The 15,089-nt window shown below is 36.5% G+C and overlaps 3 protein-coding genes across 4 annotated transcripts; 2 read left to right on the top strand and 1 right to left on the bottom strand.

Moving 5' to 3' along the window:
* The first annotated feature begins 297 nt into the window (after positions 1-297).
* On the top strand, positions 298-965 carry LOC113360786 (F-box/kelch-repeat protein At3g06240-like). Its single transcript, XM_026604251.1, has 2 exons — positions 298-493; positions 643-965. The coding sequence occupies exons 1-2, from the start codon at positions 298-300 to the stop codon at positions 963-965; spliced, it is 519 nt and encodes a 172-aa protein (XP_026460036.1).
* A 9,176-nt stretch (positions 966-10,141) lies between these two features.
* LOC113316676 (tetrapyrrole-binding protein, chloroplastic-like) lies at positions 10,142-11,446 on the top strand. The gene has a single exon (XM_026564829.1). It carries the CDS (start codon positions 10,355-10,357, stop codon positions 11,165-11,167), a length of 813 nt encoding a protein of 270 aa, XP_026420614.1. The 5' UTR covers positions 10,142-10,354; the 3' UTR covers positions 11,168-11,446.
* LOC113316665 lies at positions 11,392-15,062 on the bottom strand. 2 transcript variants are annotated; one of them, XM_026564820.1, is made up of 12 exons: positions 14,921-15,062; positions 14,670-14,746; positions 14,473-14,548; positions 14,311-14,383; positions 14,168-14,219; positions 13,951-14,012; positions 13,103-13,166; positions 12,927-12,984; positions 12,733-12,819; positions 12,464-12,557; positions 11,840-11,972; positions 11,392-11,682 (listed from the first exon to the last, which is right to left on the bottom strand). In XM_026564820.1, the coding sequence occupies exons 1-11, from the start codon at positions 14,995-14,997 to the stop codon at positions 11,880-11,882; spliced, it is 813 nt and encodes a 270-aa protein (XP_026420605.1). In that variant the 5' UTR covers positions 14,998-15,062; the 3' UTR covers positions 11,392-11,682; positions 11,840-11,879. The 2 variants fall into 2 exon arrangements, with proteins under 2 accessions (XP_026420605.1, XP_026420610.1); XM_026564825.1 differs by having other exon boundaries at positions 14,477-14,548; positions 14,921-14,984.
* Positions 15,063-15,089: the final 27 nt, after the last annotated feature.

The following is a 15,089-nucleotide window of genomic DNA, read 5'->3' as shown; positions in this document are numbered from 1 at the left end:
GTGAAATCAATCTTAAGTTGCAGGTACGTATGCAAACCATGGCGTGCATTACTTTATAACCCTAAATTTATTAAGGATCACCCAGACCGTAGTAGCAAGGAAAATCCTAGTCTCATGCTTATAATTGACAAGTGTGATAGCATATCAGCCATACCTTGTTTAAAATATTATGCTTCGGTTTTATCAGCTTCATCATCAGCACCATCGTCATCGTCACCATTTATAACACATATATCTAAGGTAGTTAGACGAATGGGTTTTCTTCCCTGGGATAAGTGGTGTCGTGGTATTTCAATAATGGGCTCTTGCAATGGTTTGATTTGCATGGGAAACCAATTAGGTAGCATTTGTATCTGGAACCCGGAAACGGGTGAGAGTAAGGTAAAACCGATATCAGAATGGAAATTTTATACAGAATCACATTATGATGTTAGATATGGGTTCGGTTATGACTGTCGCCTTGACGATTACAAATTGGTTAGAATTGCGGCAGGTAAAGAACATAGTTATTCTGAAATCAAGGATGGTTATTCGGAAATCAAGGTCTATACAATAGGATGAGAGTCGTTGAAACAATCCAAACCCCAAATCGATACATGTTTCCTTTTCAAAGAAGCTTTTCTGTTTCGCTTTTGAATGGAGCCCTTCATTGGGCAAGCTCTGTCAAAGCAATTAACTCCAATGTTATAGTCTCTTTTGATGTAACTAGTGAAACATTCGTGGAATTTGTATATCCAGAAGAACATCGATTAGCGCAGCAAGGTAAATATGATTTTGTGGGTCTATTGGAAGACCGTCTTTGTTTGATTGTTTTTCATGGCATAGTAAGACGCAATGGTATATGGGTAATGCCATACACTGATATATGGGTAATGCAATATTATGGAGTGAGAGAATCTTGGACGAAACAATTCAGTTTGACAGCACATACATTTTTCGATGTGGATCCCTTAAAGCTGGCATAGTCTTTTACAACCGGCTATGCGTTAGTTTAACCCATCAATCATCCTTAGACTTCACAAGTTTGTTCCTTGCTGATCCAGATATTTTGTTCCTTGTTGAAACTAAAATTGGGATACAAAAATGATGAGATACACTAAACAGTTGAACTATCCGTATTATTGCTATGTGAATCCCATTGGTCTGTCTGGAGGGTTATTTTTGCTATGGAAAGATGGTAGTCCTAGATAATGTTGACTATAATCAAAATTTTATCGTTTGTTATGTGCAATTTGATTCTAGGAGTGGGAAAACCTTATTAGTTTGTATGTATGGTGTTATTGATGATGCTGGGATTGCTAGACAATGAGATTTTTTAACTGGTCTCTCTGGTAGATTTAAATGTCCTTGGGTAGTCATAGGGGATCTAAATTTCATCACTAGTAATGATGAGAAATCAGGGGGAATTTGGTTTCCCAAAGCCAACTTAATGAGGTTAATGATCACCTAGATTTCCTTGATTTATCCAGTATTAGGTTCATTGGAAATCCTTTTACTTGGTCAAATAGGAGGGATAACTCTAATTTGATTTTAGAGAGGCTTGATAGAGGACTAGGTAACCATGATTGGTTTAGTCTTTTTCCAAATTGTGTTGTTTATCATCTGTTACCAACAGGTAGTGATCACTGTCTAATTCTTCTTGCCAGTACTATAAAAGACAACACTACTAAGAAACCAATTAGGTTCAATAGATGTTGGCTTATGCATAATGCTTGTAAGGATATTATTAGTGATAATTGGAAAACTTCTGATAGAGGCTCTCATGCTTTCTTGCTTACTAGATCTTTAAGGAATGTTAAGTATGTCCTTAGGGACTGGAATATTAATACCTTTGGATATATTCAAACTAAGATAGATTTTTTTAAGAAACAGTTAGATGGTCCGAATAGTAATATGAATACTCAAGATAATCTAAACCAAATTAGAGAAACTGAGAAAAGTTTGAATCACTGGTATGATGTTCAGCAGGATTTCTATATGCAGAGAGCAAAAGAAAATGTACTGAAGTTTGATGATAGAAACACTAAATATTTCCATGACAAGGTTAAGTTTAGAAAGAAAAGGACACAAAATGACACTATTCAAAAAAAATGGAAATCTGGTTAGCTGACAGGGCTAGTATTGCTGATGAATTGAGAAACCATTTCTCACATATTAGTACTACTTCTAATCCTCCTAGCCCTGCCACTTTGCTTAGTAGGATTAATCCTTGTATTTCTGATGCTGATAATGATGCTCTAGTTAGATCTCCTTCTTATGAGGAGATTAAGGATATTGTTTTTCAGATGCAACCATGGACTTCACCTGGACCAGATGGTTATCCCTTAGACTTTTACCAACAAATGTGGGATGTAGTTGATAATGATACTGTTAAAATGGTACAATCCTTTTTCCACCCAAAACACTTGTTAAAGGAGATGAATCATAGTTTCATTTCCTTAATTCCTAAATCAAATTGTCCTAAGCATGCCTCTGACTTTAGACCTATTAGCTTAAGTAATGTGTCCTATAAAATTATCTCTAAACTCCTAGCTTCTAGACTTAAAAAAGTTATGAATAAATTTATTAGTCCATATCAGACTGCTTTTCTCTCCTCTAGACAGATTACTGACAACATAGTTCTAGATCATGAGCTTGTCAATAGTATGAGAAAGTGTAGAGCTACTGAGAAAGGTCTAATGGCATTAAAAAAAAAAAATTGTCAAAAGCCTTTGATAGAATTGAGTGGAATTTTTTGTCTGACATTCTTATAAAGCTAGGATTTCATGAGGATTGGCGTAAGATGATTTATGAATGTCTTTCAACTGTTTCAGCTTCATTTATGTTCAATGGTTCTCCAGGTGAAATGTTTTATCCAACAAGGGTCCTAAGGCAGGGGGACCCCTTGTCTCCCTATTTGTTCATTATTTGTATGGAATCCTTTTCAAGATTTCTAATACATGCTGAGAACAATGATCTGTTGCAGGGCATTAAAGTGACAACAGACAGTCCAGCAATAAGTCATCTATTTTTTGCTGATGACTGTCTCATATTCACAAAAGTTAATATGGCTAATGCAAGGCAATTAGAAAGCATCATCAAGGACTTTAATACTTACTCAGGTCTGTCAATTAATTTTGACAAATCAGGTATTGCTTTTAACCCCAAGTTAGAAAATTATGTCAAGGTCAGTATCACCGATTTATTAAATATTAAGAAGCTGGCCCTCAATGATAAGTATTTAGGAGTTCCATTACTTATTCAGAGAAACAAAACTGAGACATTCTCACATGTAGAAGAAAAATTTCATGGTAGATTAGCTACTTGGAAGGGTAAGTATGTTAATCAGCCAGCCAGAACTGTTATGACTCAATCAGTTTTAGGTTCCTTAGCTTCTCATCACTTAGCAGTTTTCCCCATGCCTAAGAAAGTAACTGATAGGCTTGACACTATTCAGATGAACTTCTGGTGGAACAAGAGTAAGGGAAAAAAAGGAGTTTACCTAAAAAACTTTGATGATGTTTCAAAACCTAAGGTGCTAGGAGGCTTGAACCTAAAAAAACACAGGTGATATGAATGTGGCTCTTCTTGCTAGACTTGCATGGAGAATGCATGAACCTAATGCCCTATGGGTTAAAATTTTAGAACATAAATATTTTCACAATGCTAATCCTTTACATTGTGTTTATGATAATGGTTCTTTTATTTGGAAAGGTATTTGTAAGGGTCTAGAAGTTTTAAGAGATCATTGTTGTTGGGAAATAGGGGATGGGAGAAGTGTGTCTATATGGGATGATATTTGGGTTCCTGAGTTGAATTATAAGGTCAGTAATAGGTTTAGATCAATTAATCTCAAGACTGTTGATCAACTGATAATACATGAGCAAAAAATTTGGAACATTGATATTCTACATATGCTGTGGGATAATGATACTGTAGAGAAGATTACAAAAATTAGAATTTCAATGTCAGGAACTGATAAGTTAAGGTGGACCCCTACTAAAAATGGTATATTTACTGTTAAATCTGCCTATAGGGTGATTAATAATGCAGGTAATGATCCAGTTTACTGTGCAGCTCAGCTTAATTTTCATTGGCTAAGGTTTTGGAAGGCTAATTTGCCTCCAAAAATCTTACAATTTTTGTGGAAATGTGTTCATAATTTTCTGCATGTTAATGACAGATTATCTAAACATGTGCAGAATGTTGCTTATGTCCTCTATGTAAATCTGATTCTGAGATTGTTGATCACCTATTTATGCACTGTTCTGTGTCTAGAGATATCTAGGTTAGCATAGAAAGAAATTTTGTAGGTATAATTGGGACTGTGAATCTAAAAGACTGGATTGAAAGTTGGTTTTCTGGTCAAAATAATATGAATCAGTTGATTATCTCTGCAGGTACAATTTTATGGAACATCTGGAAAGCCAGGTGTTCAGTTGTGTTTGATAATATCAACTTGCAGGTTGCAAATGTTGTGACCCAGACTCAAAAAGATCTAAATGAATGGAATGAACACTTAAGAAAACAAGCTGTTCAAACTGCTCAAAGGACAGCTAATAGAGTTGAAGTTAGATGGACAATCCCTAGAATGAGGTTCCATAAAATCAATTTTGATGTATCTTTCCTAAAAGTTAATAAATCTATGGGCATAGGACTAATCATGGTTGATGGTGCAGGAAATGTTGCAGATGCATGGAGCAAGAATGGAGTAGTTGCAGATGAGGAGCATGCTGAAGCATTGGCTGCATATGAAGCAATTAAATAGGCAAGGAGTTCCAATATTCAACATTTGTATCTGGAGGGCAATTCTCTTAATGTAGTGAATGCAATAAAAGGTGCAACAGGCACGGTAGGATGGACCAATAATTCCATCATTCTAGATTGTTTAGATTTGCTCAAATCTTTTGTTAGTTGGGAATGCACTCATATGCCTAGGAATACAAACTCTGTTGCAGATACTCTGGCCAAGGATGGTAGAGTACTTAGTAGTTATCAATTTTCGGATTCTGATTTGCCGGTTTGGCTACAGGATCTCATAAATGAGAAACTATGTATTTCAATTTAATTATAACTAATGAAAATTTTCTTTCCTATTAAAAAAAAAGTCTTTTACAACCGGCGAGATGTTACTGTGTTCTCGACACAAATATCATTTGTATGACCCCAAGAATGATGAAACCAAAAATCTAAATTTTGATTTCATTAATGATATGGAATGGAACGGATCGGTGAGTTACGTGGAGAGTTTAGAAATGGTAAATGATTGAATTCAAATGTCAGAGCGTTCGAGATGGAGTGAGTTTGATTTATAGTGACTTGAAATTCAATTCTTCAGTGGAAAATCAAGCAACAACTATCTCACGAAAGTTGAAGTTTTATCTTATTAACCCTAATGGTTTACTGCATTGACATTTACATTTTTTTTCTTTTTATCTTTTGTTATTTCAACAATATTTGATTTACTTCGTAATCATAATAAAGAATTATGAATGATCAATTCTCTTTGGAGCTCCATTTTTCAATTTAACAAAATAACATTACTTGTCAATTTGCCTGTTGGTGTGCCATTTTCTTATCTAACAGATATTTTGTTTTGTGTGAATCTTGGGGCACCCCCAAGCAAATTGGTAATCTTATTAGCAGCCATGCAACAATATGGTGTGGTTTTTTGTTTAGAGTTTCAAGTTTAAGTCACGAGTCTCCGTTTAAGTCGTCTTTCACGGATCCTGGATTTTGGAATGCCTCACTAGCTAATCACTGCAACACTGGCAGCTGAAACTTAAGCTAAAGAGTGATTTCTCAATCTTATCAACTTTTTGTATCAGGGAAACAAATCCACTTTGGTACATGGCACTAATGGTCACTGGCTAATGTGCATCCTTCTTGCTCGATTTTGAGCTGTGCAAAGTTATTGGCTTAAGTGTATAATGTGCCAGCCCAGCGCACAACACCACAAACTATCTGACGCGCGCTCTGTGTTGTGCTAGAGATTAATGCCTGCATGTATTGTGCCTTATTATGCATGCACCCCTTGTTTGGATATAGAAAGACCCGGAAAGGCCAATACCGGACCCCTGATATAGCCTTACCACGAAAGAGGTAAAAGTGCTATGAGCAATATCCATCCAGCCAGCCAGCAGCCTACTCTCTTAAAACCCTTGGAATAAGAAAAAGAAGCGGAAACAGAAGATGATGCGTCTACCAGAGGATATCCAAGTAGATGTCTTTCTAAGGTTACCAGTGAAATCGATCTTAAGTTGCAGGTACGTATGCAAACCATGGCGGACATTAATTTGTAACCTTAAATTTATTAATGATCACCTTAACCGTACTAGTAAGGAAAATCCCAGGCTCATGCTTATAAGTACCAAGTGGGAAAGTAAACCTAGTTTTTGTTCAGTAGATTATGCTTCAGTACTGTCAGCAGCTTCATCAGCATCGTCGACCTTGTCATCTATAACACATATATGTAATGCCGCTAGGCGAATGGATTTTCTTTTCCACGATAACTGGTGTTCTGGTATTACAGTAATGGGTTGTTGTAATGGTTTGATTTGCATAAGCAACCAACAAGATAGAATTTGTATTTGGAACCCTTCAACGGGTGATTATAAGATAAAAGGGCTACCCGTATGGAAATTTTATACAGAAGGTAATTACGATGTTAGATATGGATTTGGTTATGACTGCCACTTTGATGATTACAAACTGGTACGATTCGCGGCAGATGAAACGAGATCTAGTTATTCTCATGTTGAGGTGTGTACATTAGGATCAGAGTAATCCCAACCACGAACTGATACATGTTTCCTGGTCAAAGAAGTGTTCTGCTTTTGAATGGAGCTCTTCATTGGCGAAGCTATATTAAAGCCATTCAGTCGAATGTTATAGTCTCGTTCGAAGTAACGAGAAATTTGTGCATTTCGTATATCCAGAAGAACATCGGCTGCTGCAACTGGGTAAATATGACTGTGTGGGGGTATTGAAAGACCGTCTTTGTTTTGGTTGTTTATAACATTAGAGGCCGCAATACTGTAGTATGGTTGATGCAAGATTATGGAATAAGAGAATCTTGGAGTAAGCAGTTCAGTTTCAAACCACACACATTTATCGATTCTAGTTGAGTTCAACGAAGATATGGTCTTTCACAAATGGCAAGGTTTTATTACATTGTCTCTGTAGACAAATTTTATATGACCCCAAGAATGATGAAACCAAAGTCTTGAAAACTGACTGTTTCGAATGGTGTGAACCGGTGAGTTTCGTGGAGAGTTTAGTATCACCTAACTCGGGTGCTTTTGGAGGGGTAAAGATTGCAAATGAATAAGCCAGGAAGAAACAAAGACAATACTGGTAACTCTCGGATTGTTAATTGTTACTGACACCAAGTATTCAGCAATTATTAGTTAAATGGAATTTGATTTTAAAGGTTTTTAATTATTTTAGGTTAATCATGCATGCTTTATGTAAGTTGAGATTTAACTCCTTAGATTGACCGAGGGGTTCTCGAAGGAAAATCATGCGTCTGAATAATGATCCATTTTAGGCCAGCTAGAAGCATTGGGCTTCCATGCCTGTTCTAATTTTTTTTAAGAAAAAATTGGGCTTCCAAACCAAGCAAGATTTGACCTTCCTTTGACAAAGAACGATTTTTTGGGACCATGGTTTTTTTCTGGGACCATGGTTTTTTTTGGGTAAAGGCATTAGAAGTAATTCTAGGTCACCCATATCTAGTTATTTATTTAATACCTAATTTATCCTCTTAATTAATTTTAGGTTATGATTAGTGAATGATTTAGTTAAAAATAATTAGTGAGATTAAATTAAAAGATGGGTTTATTATTAGTTGAGTAGAATTATTGAGAGAGTAGAGTTAGAGAAGATGAAGGAGAAGGAGAAAAACATGAAAAATAATTTTTTTTCCAATTCACTAAGTTTGAGTATTCAAATGATGAAAACTCATCTGATTCTTCATCTCCATCCTCTCCTAGAATATTTGTTAATCTTCAAAATGATCCGGATTTGAACTGGATTTTGAACAGTTCGGTTACTTTATATGAAGAACAAGTAACCGAACTCATCTGAAACTATAGTTCGGTTGCCCCGTGAGATGAACAAGTAACCGAACTCATCTGAAAGTGTAGTTCGGTTACTTGTTCCAAACACGCAGGTTACCGAACTCTCTAATAATTTCTAGGAGTTACAGCGTTATGTTCGGTTGGTTCGCAAACTGCATGCACTTTTGATCTAACCGAACTTTACGTAATATAAGAGTATATAAGTTGACAAAGTTCGGTTCTTTCGCAAACTTGAACCTAACAGCTAACCAACCGAACTCTGAGTTCGGTTTCTGCGATAAAATTGTGAAGTTACCGAACTTAATAAACAAACAAAAATGTGAAGTTCCAGCATTTATTGGCTAAGTTCGGTTACTTTGTAGTTTTAAATTTTTTTGCGAACAAACCGAACTTTATTGGCTAAGTTTGGTTATTTTGGAACTCAACATAGTGGCCACAACAACAAAGTTCGGTTAGACTGGATTTGTTTTTTTTCGGTCTAAGGGTGGACTTCGGTTACTTTGTAATTTTAAATTTTTTGCGAAAACCGAACAGAGAGTTCGGTGACTTAGTTTTAAATCCAATAGAACCGAACTGTTCTTTGTGTTCTTCATTTTCAAGAAGTTCGGTTAGTAAACTAGGGTTTTTTGGAAAATCGACCTAACCGAACATGGCTCTGTAACTCCTATTAAAACCCTATTTTGATGATTTCTATTCGATTGAAGCAATCAAAATCAAATTAAAGCGAAGTGTTTGTTGGAACCTCCGGAGTGGTCCCATGGCAGAATCAGGTTGCGGCTGGCGTCTTTTATACTCGATAAAATTATTATGTAACCGAACTTAATTGTGATTGCATTGATGTTGTTACATTTCTTAAATAGGCGGTGGTGGTGGTGGTGGGAGGAGGTGGTGGTGGTAATCAGTGGTTGGTGATGGTGATAATCGGATGTGGTGGTGGTGGTAATCGGCGGTGGTGGGCGGTGATGGTAATCGGTAGTTGGTGGTGGTGATAATCGGAGGATGTGGTGGTGGTAATCGGCGGTGGTGGTGGGAGGAGGTGGTGGTTATATGTATATAGGTGGTTATTAGGTTAGTTTTAAATTAAATTAGATTAAGGATAGGTTAGTCATTTCAACGTTTTAGGACATCCCTTATCACTATAGGGAATGTGGCCTAATAAAACCATGGTCCACTCGAAAAAAAACCATGATCCCTAAAAAATCATTCTTGACAAATTTCTGGCACCTCCACTGATTTTATCCTATTACCGATGGCAATAATAAAATCGCCAGCAACCATCATTTCATTCTCTCAGTCTAGTATCAAAGTTTAAGGTTTAAAAATCGACCTTGCTACCGCTGAGACAACAACGATTAGTCCAGATTTGACTAAATTCAGCATAATCTGATTGGTGGACAGGAAAATAACTTTATCATTAGGATTGGTAGCGGGGTGAAGTAGAAAATGATCAAAGATCTGGATTCATTATCCGAGATGTGGCTCATTTTATTTGGGTGGAGTAGAAATTTTGGTGCAGTGGCAGTCAAATCCTCTCCGGATAAATAAATTAAAAAAATCTAACTAGTGGTTCTTAAAGTACACTTAACATCTGAATCTTGAAGTAATCAACTACTATTAAAATCCTCTTAATCATTTCTTTAACAGTGATTCTTTAGTCTCCACCCACAATAATAAAGATCAAGTAAGATCCTCATTTCTTAATCTGATAACAACATTTCAAATACCCCAAAGAAACATCAATTGTGATACACCACTTGATCTCCACACTCCACACTGCATTCAATCCAAACAAAATAAAAATTTCCAAATTTAAGGTCTAGAAAGAATCCAACAAGCATATTCTTTCTCAAACCTCAGAATCCAAAATCAACCCATCCATAAACTTCCAAATTCAATCACCTCCAACTGTTATGTGTACTTCACAGAATCACAAGACATGTATGTCGAGTGGCAAAAATCTACAACCTCATCTCACAGTCTGATTGATTCTGTGGGTTTATTACACGTGGCAGACATGAGGCTTCGTGAACTTCATCAGCAACCAAACTCCAAGGAGTACTGAATCCAGAGAAACAAAGAGACAACTAGAGAGACAAAAACAATGACATAGAGAGATAGGCTCACCCAGATTGAGCCAATGGAATCCTTTCCCTCTATCTCATTTCGATTTCATTAATTCCCTTCTCTTACACTCATTTCTTATCTCTCTCAGACTTTCACAACCAAAACCAGACCTTGCATCCTCTTCCTCTCTAGCCTGCAACTCTGCAAGTTCATCTGTCTCTCACTCCGCAATGGCAACCACTTCACTTCAATCTCTTCACCACCATTCTCTTCTGAGGCAAAACCATCACCATTACTCAGATACCCATTCATCTTCTTCTTCTTCAGTGCACTTTTCGCTTTTCCTTAAGCCTGCCACTACTGCCAATACAACCATATCTCTTTCTTACAAACTATCTCCTACACATTTCAGTCTTTTTTCAACCACTTCATCTTCGCCTGCCACAACTGCAGACCAAACTACAGACCCACTGACCACAACCTCGGGGAATCCGGTATTTGAGCTTCTGGAAAAGCATCTAGCTGAACAGAACTTTCGTCAGGCAGATGAAGAAACCCGCCGTTTGATTATTGTGTTAGCTGGTGAACCAGCTCAGAAACGTGGGTATGTGTTTTTCTCGGAAGTTCAGTTTATTCCGGTGGAGGATCTTTTGACAATGGATAAGCTATGGAGACAGTACAGTGATGAGAAATTTGGGTACAGTGTTCAGAAGAAAATATGGCAAAAACAAGATGAGGATTTCAGTAATTTCTTTAGGAAAGTTGGGTGGATGAAAAAGCTTGATACTGAGATAGAACAGTATAATTATAGATCATTTCCTACGGAATTCATATGGGAGTTGAATGATGACACACCTGCAGGTCACCTGCCATTAACGAATGCATTACGAGGAACTCAGCTACTTAAGTACATCTTCAATCATCCAGCTTTTGAAACTGCAGATGGAGAAATGAGCGACGGAGAAGAACAAAGTGGAGAATCTGACAGAATTATTTCCAAACCATTTAGCAAGAAACTATTCAGCACAGATTATTCATTTTAAATTGATAGTTGGTTTAGAGTTTTATGTGAATTATAAATTATGCTTAATCTACAATTTAGTTTTCTTCTACTCCAGATTCTGTTTCGCAACTTTTTTTCCCTTGACTGATCTGAAAGGCTTGTGATTAGAGAGCAAAAAAATTACAGGAACTGTGGATAAGTTATCATGTTGTAATATAATTCAATACACTCGAGGTGAAAGGGTAAGTAAACATGGGATCTGTATTTTCACTTGATTTTGTGTTTTTCAAAGCTATATAATGAAATGATTGAATTACAATGTGGTGGATGGTTTACAATGGGAAAATTTCCTTCTATCTCTACCAATTATGCAAACTTAAATAATATTTAATGAAAGAATACATGAAACCTTGTGGCGTTAGGTGTGTGGAGCGCTTAGAGACCGACTGTTTTTGCGCCAGTCGGTTGACCAAATACGAAGTTGTTTAATCGGATTGGCCAAACTGCAGCTGGCTGATCAATTAGATGGCATTTCTAGCTTCTCTATAGAGGTTCCTGAACATCAACGGGTAGAAGTTTGAGAAACAACGGTCACTAATGATATATCTCTTTCATTTAACAGCAAGTGAAGGACCAGTTGTCAACTGGCAATATAGAATATTCTGTAGAATTTGTGGACTAAATAGAAAGGATTCTAAAAACGAAATCGTACCGATCAATGTCGATTGAATTATGCACAGGGGAAAGCCTCCTCAAGCACAAGGGCAAAGTCTCCTCGTATGTCGATGTGAACCATCACAAGAAAGCATGCTTTGAGTTCTAGTGAATAGACACGCTCCTGGATTCTGTACACCAAGATAACTCATAGTTGGTACAACGATAATTCATGGAAAAATAAGTGGTGCAGCAGTGCTACTCGCACAAGTTCTTTAGCGTAGTGTTGGAATGAGAACAGATGAAAAATGCTACTTTTGAGCACAATCCCGATGTAGATTTTGATGGGATGGGCTGCAATTTTAGCTTCCATAAGCATGCCACCAGATGACCTCAAGTACCTTATGATGAAGTTATCCGACAGCCATATGGTTTCACTTAGGAGCACAGTGCAACCCATACCCATCAAACCCGGTCCCAATTTCCTTTTCTTGATAAACAGATTGCAAATCCTATAAGATACCCTTCAATTCCATATTAAGAGCTAAGAGCAACAAATCTTACTCAAGCTGTTTTTTTTCCTTGCTTTTTCTAATGAAATGTTGTTTGTCGAGAACTTTCCATTTTTGAAGCGATGCTTGATACAATGATAATAAAAACGAGAATGGAGAACAAATTTTACCAAATGTCTAGGGGCGTCCTCTGCTACTTCTGCAGGTTGATCTGATCCCATGCTAGCCAAGCAAGATCCCTTGCACTTCATATATTTCTGGATGCTGTTTAGTAGAGAGTAAAACAAGAACATCAAAAGAGTAGAAAATTAGGGGAACACGAAATGTATTTAATGTAACTGGAGGAGAAACTGAAGAGCTAAGTATGGTTTTATAATAAATTTTTTCCGAGAAAGATGTTTGTTAGAAAAGTAATGTGCACAAAATTTATAAACCTTACATTTCACATTTATTCAGCACCAAGAGCTTGCTCGGAACACATGATAGCCCCTTTGACTTGCAGACAGAATTGCAGGTCTCCCCTTGCCTGTAATGCATGTCATACACATGTCAAATATATAACAGAAGAAGCAGATAATCCTTACATCATAGATATTCAAATCGCAAAAATTAAACGACCACAAGAATGCTTACCTTCCGATGACAACATTGATTCCGTTTAACCTTGCTTCCGAATGACCGTCCAAAGTCCCTAGAAATGATGACAAGAAATCCCCAAAGCTGTATGAGTTACTTCAAATCGGGAAGATGGAGGTATAGAGTTGGGCGGGAAAGTGAAAGAGACAGGAAGAGATCATGTGTTGACTCACCAGAAGAATTTGAACGCAGAGAAAAGCAGTGATGGAAATCACTAACATAAGCATTCTCGTGAACCTGAAAATTCAGCATCTATCATCATATAGCAGTTTTTACATGTGAAATGTTGACCAAACAACAGATATTTTCATTTTGCAGGATCAGGGCCTCGACAAAGCAAAAAAAAATTTCTTCCAACAGTCACAGGATTATGTCATTGCCAACATCAAGAATTTTAAAAGAACAATTAAATTACATATAAATAGTAAATTTAAATACTTGATTGGTGAAATTCATGCTACAAGCCTACAACTACTGTATAGTGGATACTATAGGAATTACTGAATACATAAATAGTAAATTTAAATACTTGATTGGTGAGATAGGCAGGAATTATCATATACATCCGAACACAGATTATGAGTGTCTGAGATTCATAAATCAAGCTAATCCTAGTCTTCTAATATCCGGTCAATCAAGATTGGAATCTGCCAAATACATTTCATAAGTCTTAATTTCTTACAGGGAACTGAACTGTGGTGAGCAACAATAGGAGATTCAATCCGAGTATCTTACCACTGAAAGCTAGCTAGATCATAGTTCTAGGTATATTTTATTGAAGTGCATCAAGTGCCCATGTTAAGTAACACGACCATATCTAAGTTATAAGCTCTAACTAGAAAGAATAAAACTGTGAACTTGGATAAATACTCAGGTTATTCTTCTTACTCCATTCCGAATTTCTGTATCTCACCTGCTAGAACTTGAATGCATATATAACAACATTGCTATAAATTTCTGTTTCCTAGTTGGAGGACATTAGAAGGAACATCGAAAAAGGACCTATGAAATGATTACGAACCACGCTTTCAGAGCTATGCCGACACCTCCCAGCACAGAAGTCAAACACACTCGCATACGTCCCTGCAAAAGAAAAATATATACCATCAAAACTTTATTTGGTAAAATTTTACACGAATAAGGTTGCACACCCTGGCATATGTATCCCTAATGGTAAAAGAATGCAGAATGTCAAGTGCATCACTCCAAGCTTCACAAGGGCAAATGGAAACAATCACCTGCAGAAACCGGCTTAGCTATCTTCACTTGCAGCGCCAGCTCTTGTTGTGTCTGCAAATAAAAAAACCAAACATGGTAAATGGTTCCTCACATTACACCCAAACAAAAACTCCAAATGATATTCGTGTTTAAGAAAAAGTACCCGAGCAGGATTTAAACAACACGAAACACAGTACTCATATGTATTGCAGCACTGTGAAACAATATTGCATCCTCTGCAAACAAAAAAACAAAAATTTCTCAAAAATTTCTCCACAATGTGCATTCAAAATACAAAAGTTTGGGGTTTACAAGAAAAACTCACTGACAAGAGTATTTCTCTCCTGACCCAGGGCAGCAACGAGACCATTGATCCACCGATAATGCGTCACATACATGGCCTACAATACAATGTTACATTCCAATCAAAGCTTTATAAAATCCCAAAAAGCTACCATTTTTATTCAATAGTGCAAAAGAACAAACATAAGCTAATATTGAACTGGGTGTATTTATCAATACCATTATCATCTGAAAGCAGATATCTTCCTTGAACTGTATTTCTGCAAATTTTCCTCTCTGGAAGCCCTATATCACTCCTACAACATAATTATAGACCCAACCCAATCAAACTAAGATCAAACTAAGCTTCAATTGATAAACCCAAACTAATAAAAATCCAAACTTTTTGTGTGTGGGAAGTGAATTCATAATGTAAATTTGATCGATCTATCTATATAAATCACAAATATTTTAAACCCCAACACATTTACCTGATTGCTTTGGCTGGGAAGTGGAAGCAATGTAAGAAAAGTAAGATAATTTGTAGAAAATTCCAACAAAGTCTCATCTTTTTCTTCAGATTATTACAATCAGGACCAAAAGCAAAGGAGAAAAAAACTAAGAATTAGGGCATTAATTTATAAATTTGAGCAATTTATT

The sequence above is a fragment of the Papaver somniferum genome, chromosome 1, assembly GCF_003573695.1.
Source record: "Papaver somniferum cultivar HN1 chromosome 1, ASM357369v1, whole genome shotgun sequence".
NCBI classification, from domain to species: domain Eukaryota; kingdom Viridiplantae; phylum Streptophyta; class Magnoliopsida; order Ranunculales; family Papaveraceae; genus Papaver; species Papaver somniferum.
Note: the sequence above shows the minus strand (reverse complement) of the source record. Positions and strands in the feature narration are given on the sequence as shown.

Bases quoted from the DNA above. Each gene is read 5' to 3' on its own strand.
- LOC113360786 (XM_026604251.1), top strand. From the start codon at position 298: ATGGGCTCTTGCAATGGTTTGATTTGCATGGGAAACCAATTAGGTAGC. The intron at 494-642 runs GTAAAGAACATA...TTTTGAATGGAG, and splicing joins ATTGGTTAGAATTGCGGCAG to CCCTTCATTGGGCAAGCTCT.
- LOC113316665 (XM_026564820.1), bottom strand. From the start codon at position 14,997: ATGAGACTTTGTTGGAATTTTCTACAAATTATCTTACTTTTCTTACAT. The intron at 14,013-14,167 runs GTGATTGTTTCC...TTTCTTTTGCAG, and splicing joins AGCTAAGCCGGTTTCTGCAG to GGACGTATGCGAGTGTGTTT. The intron at 13,167-13,950 runs GTTCGTAATCAT...CTGAATTTTCAG, and splicing joins GGCATAGCTCTGAAAGCGTG to GTTCACGAGAATGCTTATGT.
- LOC113316676 (XM_026564829.1), top strand. From the start codon at position 10,355: ATGGCAACCACTTCACTTCAATCTCTTCACCACCATTCTCTTCTGAGG.